The sequence below is a fragment of the Sphaerodactylus townsendi genome, unplaced genomic scaffold (assembly GCF_021028975.2).
Source record: "Sphaerodactylus townsendi isolate TG3544 unplaced genomic scaffold, MPM_Stown_v2.3 scaffold_242, whole genome shotgun sequence".
NCBI classification, from domain to species: Eukaryota; Metazoa; Chordata; class Lepidosauria; order Squamata; family Sphaerodactylidae; genus Sphaerodactylus; species Sphaerodactylus townsendi.
Window position 1 is genome coordinate 2,356 of NW_025950410.1, and position 12,375 is coordinate 14,730.

Consider the following 12,375-nt stretch of genomic DNA (forward strand, 5'->3'; position numbering starts at 1 on the left):
ATTTTAGGTACAATTTTACTTTTGTGCTTTATACACAGGTCACAGATATCTGTCAGCATTGCAACACATTGACTTGGCTTTAAGCATCAGTTCATATTTAAGTCGTAATAATTCTATGTGTTGCTGTATTCCTGTTGGTGTTGAGAGGGCCTGGATGAGTGGAATGTTGTCGTTGGCACCAGTCCAGGACTAGGGAGGGAGGGAGGCAGCTAGTGGCTTGGGTCCCCCACTGAATTTCAAGATGGTCTCTTTTTTTGAGCTTTCAGACCTTCCTCCAGTGTTGATTGCTGCAAGATTCTAGCAAAAAAATTTATCCATCCATCACTGTCATGTTAGAATGAAGTGCATAATAGAGAGATAGTGTGTTGTGGTTAGAGCAGGGATCCCCAACCTTCTGACTCATAGGGACCACATTAGATTCCCCAATGCCTCAAAGGGCCACATCTTAGATGAAAACGTAACAAAATTATTAACCTACCTAGAACTTTGGACTAGGTTTGGGGGAGATGCAGATTCAGATCTCCACTTTGCCCTGGAAACTTCTGGGGTGTCTTGGGGCCAGTCACACACTGTTGCCCTTACCTACCTCGCAGGATTATGCGGAAGAGAGAAATGATATAAGCTCCTTTGAGTCCCTACTGGGGTGAAAGGCAGGATATGGAATACTCTTACTGATTTTGTGTTTGTTCTCACTGCTTGTCTGTGCGCATGATTGAAGGTGAAAATTCTGGGTATAATTTTGTGACAGAAGTGTGCTCAAATTGGGCTGAATGAGCTTTGTACTACTAGCTGAATGATGTCATCATGTTTGTAAAAGCGTTCTGTACTCGTGTGAGTACTTCTGTGCCCTTCCTGTTTTATTAGTTCAAACATCACAATGCATGCTTTAGTGGAATTTATTCGTGGAATTTATTTGCATTGCATTCTGTCTCTCCTTCCTCCCCAGGTTTTGGAAGAAAAGATGTAGTGGAACACTTGCTGCAGACGGGAGCCAATGTCCACGCTCGGGATGATGGCGGCCTGATCCCTCTTCATAATGCCTGTTCCTTTGGTCACGCGGAGGTAGTCAGCCTCTTGCTGTGTCAAGGTGCAGATCCGAATGCCAGGGACAACTGGAACTACACTCCTCTGCATGAAGCTGCTATCAAAGGCAAGATAGACGTGTGTATTGGTAAGTGCATTAAAAAAGCTGTCTTTTTATGGTTACCAGTAGTTGTGCTAGAACAAGTTTCCTCAGTAAAAGGGAGCTGTTGGATCTGACCTTATAATTCCTCAGTTTAAAAGGAAATCACAGTTTGGCTAAGGTGGTCTCAGTTCAGTCTGTGGCTGCAGGTTTTTTAAATGTTTAGTTCTCCAGGAGGCGACTGAGGGCATCTTGGATGGATGATTTCCTAACCCTTTCTAAGGAAGGCAGGAACTAAAAGTTGCTACTTCCTATGGAAGGCTTGGGCATCCATCTCGTGCTCCAGTGTTTTTCCTGCCTCAGCAGAGAGAGCAGTGATTCTATTGAGCTCCATAGCCAGTATAGGTTTTCTCTTCCTCTTGTAAGTGTTCTCTGTCTGTTTTTGTCTATTTTTGTCAGTGGATGTTCTTGTAGTTAGTTCTGTCAGTATGGCTTGTTGGGCAGAAGAGCTGACTGGCTCCATAAAATCTTATCCGCTTCCATTACATTGAAGAAATTTTATTTCTGTGTGGTTCTGTAAAAACTTTTGATTAGTGACCTGAATCCTGATAAATGATTTTGTGGCAAGAGATTTTTGAAAGGAACCAGGCAAGCCCGCAGCTCCCAACTTGAGCACAGGTGGTTTCTGCCTCCCCAAAGGCCTCTTTTGTGAGCTCAGCACTGTTCCATCTTGGGTGGCTTGCTAAATGTGAAAATAAGCAACCAAGTTCTGACCCTTAATGTTGTATATCTAACACTGCAATATACTTATATGCTAAATCATAGAGAGGAGCTAGAAGAAAATTGTGGACCTGATGAGCTGGGCTATCAAGAGAACGAAAAAGAAATGTAGATTCTAACTGGTGAAAAGACACAACTGTTTGAAAGTGCAGAGCATTTCATACTATCCTGAAGTTTGTTTTCAGAGGGGAAGTAGCATGCTGCCTTGTGACTAGCAGCTCAATCCAGACTGGGCTGGCAGGCAGGGACAGCAGAGCTCCACCTCTCCAAAGGGCTTTCCTGTGGCGCAGGAAGCCCAAGGGGGAAAGAAAAGTGAAAAACCTTCAGAATTCCCCATAGGGGAAAGTAGAGATATGCCTCAGAAAATGTGGGGTATTTCTGAGACTGGGCCCATTGATGCAAGTGGGTTGAATGGGTAGTAGAAGCCAACTGGGGTTGACTTGACCCCTGAGAATGCTCTCGCCAAACCGACATAGTTTGGGAGTGCCGGCAGATTTGCCCCTCAGCCAGGGTAAGTGCCCTGGGGAGGGCAGATTGGTTGGCGTAAGTCTGCACCATTTTCTGTTCCTTGTTGCAGTGGCTAGTCGATTTGCGGTTCAGGCGATCTGGTTATTTCTTGCCTAGGTTGCTGCTTTCCAGCCTTCTGTTGGAAAGGAGGCATACAAAGCTATATCAGGTGGCTGTATTTGTTGTTCATTTGCACATTTTTGCTATATGCCAGAGAATGGCTAACACGGGGTGTTTCTGAACAACAGCCCTCTTCTTCATACTTCTTCCTTACTCCCTCCCTCCTCTCCCCACATTGGAAAAAAATGTTTTGTATGGCATGGAGGGTTTTTGTCCAGGAAGGAAACGTTCCCTTTGCTCAAGGGGCTCTGAGAGCTTTCTGGATTCTGACCTTTGTTAAAAAGAGTGCAGTATTGTTAATTTATGCAGCTAATTTGTGGGCTTAGGGGCATGCATATTCCGGAGGTTCGAGAACTATCCATTTTCTTTCCCTCTTGCACAGTTCTGCTGCAGCATGGAGCTGATCCAAATATTCGGAACACGGATGGGAAGTCAGCCCTGGATCTTGCAGATCCTTCTGCAAAAGCTGTACTTACAGGTGAGCAGTACGAAGCTGGGTTGTTCAGCATACACAGTCAGTCTTTGCGATGACTCTGTCTACTTTTGACAGTATAAAAACAGCAAAACAAAACAGAAGAAAGCCTTCGACAATACATTAAAACAGAAGAAGCTTGCATGGTGTGTGTATGTATTGATTTTTTAGGACCTGCATTAACAGATCTCAGTTATTCATTGTGCTTATTTTCGAGAATTTCATAGCCTTGTACCTCTATCTTGCTGTTTAAATGTTACCAATTAAATTTTAAGCATGCATATGCATAATCCCGTGTGAAATAACCGTGATAAAATTCATAGCACAGTTCCTCCCACCTTTCTATATGGTTACAGGTTGTCAGTTTGTTTACAGTGTTTAATTTTTGTACAGTGTCAGTAGTGTTCAAAATAACCAGTACTCTTTCTTTAGCCCTTCAGGTGATTAACATCCAAAATCCACATACCATAATATGCTCTGTGGAATTTACTCAGCAGTAATCCATGTTTTTCAATGGGGAGAAGATGTAGTAGGGAAAAATCTGAAGCTAATGTTCTCAGCCCTTCAATGTTAACTACCTTTTTTTGTAGCGTTTCTTCTCTTTGAAGAAATAAAGAACAGGTAACTGGTTGGCCACTGTGTGAATCAGAATACTGGATTAAATGGACACTAGCCTGATCCAGCAGGGCTCTGAGACTGTTGAGAGAAATGTGTGTGACATAAACATGGTATGGCTTTCCTTTCTTCCCTCTGTTCTTTGTTGTCCTTCACTTGGAAGCAGACAGTAGGATCTGAAGGACAGGAGTGAAGAGAACTTTTCATTTATGTGAGGTATATGCAATAGATTGCCAGTCTTCTTTCTGTGGAAGGATGGTCCTAGAAATTCTTATCACTGATTGCTTTTTACTCCCCCAGCATGAAAGGTGGTGGAATGCTTTTGGGGATTATGAAACAGAGCCTTCCATAGATGCAAGAAAGTCCTCTGTCAGTGGAAGGTACCCTGAACTAACAGAAATGCACTACCCTCAGCTGAATGCAGTGGTGAAATACAACCCATTGTGTGCTATCTGAAATGCTAATTGAGGCCACAAAGCTCCTAGCAGACATAGTAGCAAACATTCTCCCATGAAGAAACTAATCTGACATGTATCCAGAGTCATTAAGGGGTACATTTGGGTGTGTGCGCTGCCAGAAGCTAGGGTGTGATCAAATCTAGTCTTGCAGGGCCAAATAGGCAGCAGATAGCAGTGTAGTCAGAAAACAGTCCAATGGGTCAGGGCATGTGGAAGGCAAGAGCGTAGTCAGAAGTCAGCCCAATGGGTTAGGGCAGGCGGCAGGCAAAAGCGTAGTCGAGTCAGTCCACAGGTTGTGATACAGGAGATCCAATAAACAGGCTGGGAATCAGTGGTAGACCAGGTACGCAGAGGTGACAGGTAACACATTCATTGCACCCAGGCAGAACCAAGCTCAAGGCAAGGCTTATACACAGGGCCTTGCCCACATGGCTGGAATTCTGCAAGGAGTTAATCCTCATCAGACGCAAACACCTCTATCTTCCCATATCTTGCTGCAAGATGAACACTTCTCCTTTGTTGCTGCAGCAGCTGCCTCTGTTTCAGCCTTCTGTGCACAGCTGGCTCATCACTGGTTTCCTTAGGGATATCTGCAGGCTCTTCCACCTGCATGGAATCAGGCAGGGAAGGGCTGGGCATTGGCTCTGCTGCCTGCTTTTCCTCCTGAGCAGCCAGCTCTGGCTGCACCGTGTTGTCAGGTCCTGTATCAGAGTCCTCTGAGTCCTGGTAAGTACCCAGGAGCTGGCTCATGATAGCATGTCTGTATAAAATCCCACTCTTAGCTGAGCAGGGAAGTTGGATACAACCTCATGTTAGTGTATGAAATGTTCCCTTGGCTGTGGATTTTGCATTTCCCGTCACTAATGACCCTGTGCTTGTGGAGGAAACCACCTTTACTTAGTCTTAAAAGGAGTCCCCTAGTTTCTGAAAATGGGATTCTTTAACCTGTATTCTTCTGGCTCTTTCATATTGCCATAAAATCTGCTTGAAATGACTGAATGCATTGCTTTTGTAGCACAAATATGTCAGGACAAAAATGTGCGTTGCAAGTAGAAAAGGGATGTTGATAAGTTAGAAATCAAAAGAAAAGGAATAAAACAGTAATGTGACTGAACTCTGGAGTAACTTACCTTGACATGTAAGGAGCATTGCTAAACAGCTTGGTATGTTTTTTGGCTAAGTTGTTACAACCCTTATCCCCATAAGATAACTGGTAATGTTTTCCAGAACACAAGAGGTGAAAGGTTGCAGAACTGGGGGGGGAGGGGGGAGAGGGGGAAGTATCAAAGAACCTTGAGCAATCTGAATTCAAGTTGCTGGAACCCTTTCAATGTTTGGGGAAGGCTCAGACCCACATAAGGAACTATCAATGTGCTAGTTGTTTTCATCCAAGTCTTCAGAAATCTCTTTCCTAGCATTGGTGACCAATCTGTAGTCTTAATATTCTGAAGCATGTTGTGTACCACTGAGCAAACACCCCATTGCTAGCTTTTGGTGATGCCATTTTGAAAGTTAGATCTGTCAGGCAATTTGTATTCGTACATGGCTTGAATGTCTCTGGAATAGGATTTAAACATTTTTGGGCTGTTATGTCACCCCTTCATTTTTCTCCTGTGAGAATGGCTACTAGAGGTGTGCACTAATTATTTTTCCTTGTATTTTTCAGATTTGAGTTTAATGGATCTGAAAATATTCAAAAAATTTGAAAAAAATCTAAATTCCCATATTAATATTGTTTTTTTAAATTGGAATCAAGCAACTTTAGACCAGAGAATCAAACTGAGACAAATTTTCCCACCATTCTCGCAATGGTAGGAATTTTTTTAGGAGCATTTCAATCTTTGAGGACTCATTGTGGAGTTCTGGGGGAGCTGGTTTTTGAGAGAGAGGTGCTATATTTTCAGCGTAGCTGCACGTGCCTCTCTTTACATGAGCACCTGAGTTTGGTTAAGTTTGGGTCTGGGAATCAAATTTAATAGGCACCTAGTTTTGCTCCATTTGGGGACTCATAAAATTGGGCCCTCTGATCCAGTCTTCAGCAAACATGGGGGTTATTGTAAGAAGAGACACCTGCAGCTTTGTGGAAAATTTTGTGCCTCTGCCTTAAAAACCAGCCCCCCCTCCCCCCAAACCTCAGAAAGATTCATTATAGGGTAACATGTAGCTGTTCCCTTTAAAAGTTAATAGCTCCAATGTTAGTTAATGGGAAAATTTTGCAGGGCTCTGGTGGGTTTTTTTTAAAGGTAGAGGCACCTGATTTGCAGCATAGTCAGAGATGCTTCTTTTTACAAAAGTTTTGTTACAATTGGGTCGCATTGTTTCCAATGGAGGATGTATAGGGGTACAACGTCTCTGGGAGCCTATAAAATTGGACCTGATGACCTTCTCTTCGCCAGACTTGGGAATTCTTATAAGGAGAGTCACCTGCAGCCATTCTGCAAATTTGTTGTTTCTTCCTAAAAAGACTACCCTCCCCAAGCCCTGTGAATATAATGGATCTAAAAAGACCCCTCCTAAAAATCTGGAAAAATTGGGTTCTTTTGGCTTTGCCTTTTTGGCTTCATTTAAATGGTGCCTCTTTTTTCAGTTTGACATATTTGAATGCACCCCGCTGTGGCCGTGCTATTAGGAGAATAGGATGTTACACGATTTCATACAGGAATTGTGATGCTCTGATTTTTCTAAAGGCCTGCATCTCTTCTCAGGAGCCAGAAAGTGCTACGTATATGAGGATGGCACCCCCACAGATCACGAAACTTTTTTTTTGCATGACAGCAGTAATTCACAACTGGATTTTCCTATGCGGAGAAACCAAACCAGGGAGGCCGTGATTGCAGGAGTGCAGTTAGTACAATATCCAATGTTGTGTGAATGCTGCCCAGATTATAAGGTGGGAGAGCTAAGCGTCCCTAAACAAACAATTCCAGTGAAGGGAGGGAGAGGATGACGCCCCAGTATGTTTATCTGACACAGTGGCTGCGCCTTCCCTACTACTAAAAAAGCAGTCCCTGTGGTATCTTTTGCAGGCTGACTTGTTTGTTGTGGGGTTAGCTGACTTTTTGATTCATTATCAGATTAACATGCACTCTTGTGCAACTCGTGCTGTCATGGTACACCCAGATAGGCAAGAGATACATTAATACTGGGTGGTGGGGAGGGGTGAGTCAGGAAATCTCCTTTACCAAAGTAGGCTGTTGCGCTTCTTTGAGGATATTACTTTCACCCTTGAGGACACTTCTTGTTCCAACAAGCAGCACATAACTGCTTAAACCCTGCTTCAATCAAAAATGCTTGTGACCCATCAAGCCAAGCACAGTTCATATTGTGACTGCCAGGTGTATGGTGACCTTGTATTTTTGCCATCCTAGGCAGGCAGCAAAACCAGGAAAGTGTTATGAGTGTTTGGGTTTTAGGAAAGCTTGAAATAATGCTCAGTTCTCAAAAGCCAGCAGTGAAAGCCCAAATGTGTTTTCCAAATCAGTAGGAGAGGCTAATCCAAGTTGCTTGGACTGACTGAAGATGTATAGTGATACCTGACCAGAGCATTGTTTTGCTTGGTGGGTCAGAAATTGTGCACACTTGATTTTGATATGTGCAGAGAATTTTCTACTGTTACGTGGTTCAGAAACGGTGTATTGTCCACATGAAAAAATTTAGTGTCCCCCTAGAGCATCTGCTAAATAAAAAAATCTTTGTCAATATTGTTTTCCCTTTTGAAGCCATATAAAGACATTAGTATGCTTGATGTTGCCTGGTAGTTTGTGTTGAAATTATAATTCATTAAGGGTAGTTAACTGCTCCTTAATGTAAGCCAAGCTGTTTTTCCTCTGAGCTGGAGGACACCTTATGGGTGTTTCCCTTCATCTAATTGGGAAGACAGGAAATTAATTTTTTCTCCTTCCTATGGCCGTGGGATCACAGCCTCCTCTTCAGTTCTTTTTCCTACCTCAATGGGAGAGCACTTAGCTTGGTTGCCTGGCTCTTGTCTTTAAAAATCTATTTATTTACTATTTATTTCTCACTCATGCTTTGCTTATTTTTTTCCTAGCTCTATAATCTAACTGATTTCGCTCTTTTCCACTTTCTCTGGTTGGTCTTTCTATCTGTTTCTCTGCCTTTTACCCTCTTTGCTCTCTGTTTTCTGGCATTGAAGAGGAGGGGCATTCTCTGGCTCGGAGAAGAAAGAAGAGGAGATTGGCTTGTAAGGTGTTTTGTTCAGGCAGCCAAACCATGCAAACAGGTGTGGACAGTACCTTTCCTTTGGAAGTAGATGTGGAGACTGTCCATGCAGCCATCTTCCGACCCAATGGGCATGCCAGAAGCGACTGCTCTGGTCATGTTCAAAGCAACCAAAGCCATTTTGCCACCCTCATTGAAAAAGCCATCAAAAATCGCTCTACTACAAAATGGCTGCCTCTGCAGAGACCTGCTGTCCCCATGTAGCCATGGGCTCCAGTGGTCCTGAAGCAGCTGCAGCTGCATTGGTAGCAACCTCTGGAATCAGTTCAGCAGTGGCACCAGACTACTTGGGAGTCAGCCTTTGTGGTAAAGTACTTGTGCCCAGTTCCTTTACACTTCCTCCTGAGTTTTACTTCTTTGTACAGGATACCTTTCAGGAGTAGGTGATGTTCCTCAATGTAAGGAATTCCATAGAAGCAGAAATAAAAGGTTGTTGGGCGGCCCCCAACAACCCCAAAAACGCCTTCCAGAACTTTGAAATGAATTGGGGGCCGCGGTCGGAGACCACCTTAACGGGGGCGGAATGTAGACGGTAAACATGTTGGATGAACAGCCGTGCCAACTTAGGAGCGGAGGGGATGGAAGCACACGGAATAAAATGGGCTTGTTTGGAAAATAAGTCCACCACCACCCACAAAACCGTGTTGCCATGACTGTCGGGCAAATCTGTAATAAAATCCATGGAGATGACTTCCCAAAGGCGGGAGGTCACGAGGAGAAGAGTTTCCAACAGCCCATGGGGCTTTCCTGGAATGGTTTTGGCTTCTGCGCCAAACCGAGCAACCTTTAATATAAGCCTCAATGTCCTTGCGCTGATTGCGCGCCACCAGAAGAACTGACGGCGGGCTAAATGCAGAGTTTTCAGAAAGCCAAAATGTCCAGCCCGGCGGGCATAGAGTGGCGGAGCTTCAAGAACCTGCTTGCGGGAGGGAGGCACGTGCAACATTCCCCCTCCATGAAGCTCCATTCTCCAAACGCAGTGGTGAGTCACTTTCCTCCGCTGGGCTCGTGCAGCCCCGCCTCCTCGAGTTCCACTTAGGAAAGGAGGAGACGAGACTAGGAATAGGCGGTGGAGAGGGAGGAGTGGGCGTTTGAGATCGAGGGTGACAGCCAGCCCCAACTGGGAGGGGGAGAGAACAGTGCGTTGGAATGTCTGACCGTAAGGCAGCTCCACCCCCCTCCCCGGGTAAGCCCTTGATTGTAGCGGCGATCAGCCAGTTTATTGGTTTTCCCGGGGAAAAAATGGACTGTAAAAGAGAAGCGAGAAAATGCGGCCGCGGAGTTGTTTGCGGACATCTTGAGGGGGGTGGAAAGAAGCGGCCAGGTTTTTGTGATCCAGAATGACCAAACCTGAAAGGGGTGTTTAGCCCCTCTCCAGCCAGTGGCGCCAAGTGGAGAGTGCTACTTTGATGGCCGCGGTCTCTTTATCCCCTACAGTCCAGTTGAGTTCAGCACCAAGAGAATTTCTTAGATAAATAAGCACCGCACGGAACCAGCCTACCATCTTTATTTTTCACCACCTTAGGGCTGCCCCAAAGTGCTTTGTCCGAGGCATCCACGTGAACCACAAGCGGGAGATCTGGAATTAAGATGTTTTAGGATAGGTTAGGTGGTAAAAGCAGACTTTAAGAGTTGAAAGGCTGAACGACGCTCCTCAGACCAGGAAAGGGGGGCCCCGGGCTTGGCCGGACGGTGGATCTTTCCCCTTAGTGCGTGAGAGGTCTGTAGGAGGGAGGGTCAGTTCAGCGGGCCAGATTGGGGTATAAAGTCACGATAGAAATTAAGCAAAACCAAGAAAAGATTGGGGATCTTAACTGCGGTTTGGTGAGGGGCAGGCCATTGAAGGACAGCGTCAATTTTATGAGGATCCATTTTCAAGCCCTCGGGCTGAGATCCGGTAACTTAAATAGATCAATGGAGGTCTGGTGAAAACAGCATTTGGAGAGTTTGGCAAAGAGAGAGTTGTCGAGCAAGCGTTTCAATACCTCCCGAACCAATGTTTCATGTTGTTCTATGGTTTGTGAATAAATTAAAACGTCATCTAAGTATACCACAACTCCCTTGTATAATAAATCATGGAGAACTTCGTTGATAAGGGCCATAAAAGCCCCGGGGGCCCCACTTAACCCGAATGGCATTATCAAGTATTCAAACTGTCCAAATTTTGTGTTAAACGCATCCTTCAGCAATTCTGACCCTGTAGTAAGCTTCTCTCAAGTCCAATTTAGTAAAAATGCGTCCTTTGCCCAGTGCATCTAAAAGGTCTTTGATCAAAGGCAAAGGATATTTATTGGACAGGGAGACTGCATTGAGACCTCGATAATCTGTGCAAAGCCGTAAAGACCCATCTTTTTTCTTCACAAACAAAGCGGGAGCAGCGTGTTATTGTGTTTGGTAGCCCCGTCATTATGAACCCGAAGCGAAAGGTTCTTATCCAAGAAGACACGAAGTTCCTTCTCCTCATTGGGACTCATCACGGTAGATTCTACCCACCTTTAGACGGTTAAGCCCCTGGTTGTATACTTATGATTTTTTTGCAGTCAGTGTCTCTATGGGGTGGCAACTGAGTGCGCTATTCTTGCTCCTGAAAAACTCTGGCTAGATCATGAGTACGCCCGGTGGGATGCCAATAGAATCGGGAGGCTCATCGCTGATGAAGCCAGGGAGGGGTGTGTGTCAGGAGAAGTTGGGTTTTCCCCCCAATTCATGTGTTCACCCGCAGGAAGGGTCAGTGAATTCACAGATCCGTTCTTTCCAAATGAACTTTTGGTTCATGTAACAATAACCATGGCATGCCCAAAACCTTAAGGAGTGTTTGGCCACTGGCGTGAAATAAAACTAATTTTCTCCCAATGGTCGGTATGACGGAGGAGGAACGGTTGATAATTTTGAACTGGGCCGGTCCTTCATTCCCGAGGGAACTACCCGATCCATTTGGAGTGAATGGTATGGGCTTAGCCAGGGGAATTTGGTCCAGACCCCAAAACCGCCGCCACCTGGGGCCGCACTTGTTAAACAATGGGAGCAGCCAGAGTCCACAAAGGGCCGAGGCTATAGTAAAGTGTGTTTAGCGGGGTTGTGGCGCTTGGACAGTAATGTGAGCGCTGCCTTCGCGCTATACCCAGCGTCAGGAGTGGGGCCCACGTGTCCATGGGGAGGCTGAAGAAAGGCAAACAGCTGCTTCCCCTCCCTCTGCGTTACTTCGGTAACCCGCTTTAAACGAGGAAACCCGATGGGAGGCTGACCCGATCTGCGTGGTGGCAGCGGATGGAGTGCGCGTAGCTGGAGAGCGGTTGGCGGTTTGTTTCTTAGGACAGTTGGCGGCTAGATGACCTACCGTATCGCAGTTAAGACACGATCCCAGTCGGTGGCGTTCAGAAGGTAGTTTCGTTAAAGGCGGCTGGGCTTGGCTTAGTTAGGCGCAGTGGCAGGTTTTGGTGATGGGCGGCCTCCGGCACGAGCGACATTCCAAGCGAGGGGCATACACCTGGGATCCCCAACTGGATCCAATCTGCAATAGATGCGAGGTACCCGAATTAAAACCACCGTTTCGCGCAGCTTGCCGTCCACCGCCTCCGAGAAGTATTCGCATTTCATGCGTTCCGGAGCCACTCAGGAGGAAATTGACGCCGCCGCCGCCTGAAATTCACGGGCAAAATTCTGCAAACGGGCGGTTTGCAGATGGATAGTTTTGATGAATGCGGATGCGCTTCGTTCTCGGCGCCTGGATGTGGTAAAACAGCTCTTAAGGCTTGGAGGAATCACGAGGCACCGTGCGAGAGTCTTCATCTTGCAAATCCAAAAGAGTCCGCGAACCAGTCGGCTGCTGCCCCATCCAGGACTGAGCGGATGTCCGGTATTTTTTCGCGCTGAGACCGGTATAAATCATCGCAGTCTTTAAGTGGGCATTGAGTTGCAAAATGAAGTAGGGAAGTTTGGAAGCGGTCCCATCAAAGCGAGGCCGGTATCGGGGGCCTAAAGTAACCTCGTTCGAAGCTCTTGGCGCCTGCTAGGCGGCCCGGTTGCGTGGGTTGAAGCAGGTTGGGCAGGCAGCTGTTGCA

General features: G+C 45.8%; 1 protein-coding gene across 1 annotated transcript; it reads left to right on the forward strand.

Annotated features, from left to right (window-relative positions):
• Positions 1-946: 946 nt before the first annotated feature.
• Positions 947-3,061, forward strand: LOC125425268 (poly [ADP-ribose] polymerase tankyrase-1-like; the record flags this gene model as incomplete). The annotated part of the gene is made up of 2 exons (XM_048482867.1): positions 947-1,171; positions 2,913-3,061. Coding segments are annotated over 2 exons (374 nt in total), but the record flags the coding sequence as incomplete, so codon positions are not given.
• Positions 3,062-12,375: the final 9,314 nt, after the last annotated feature.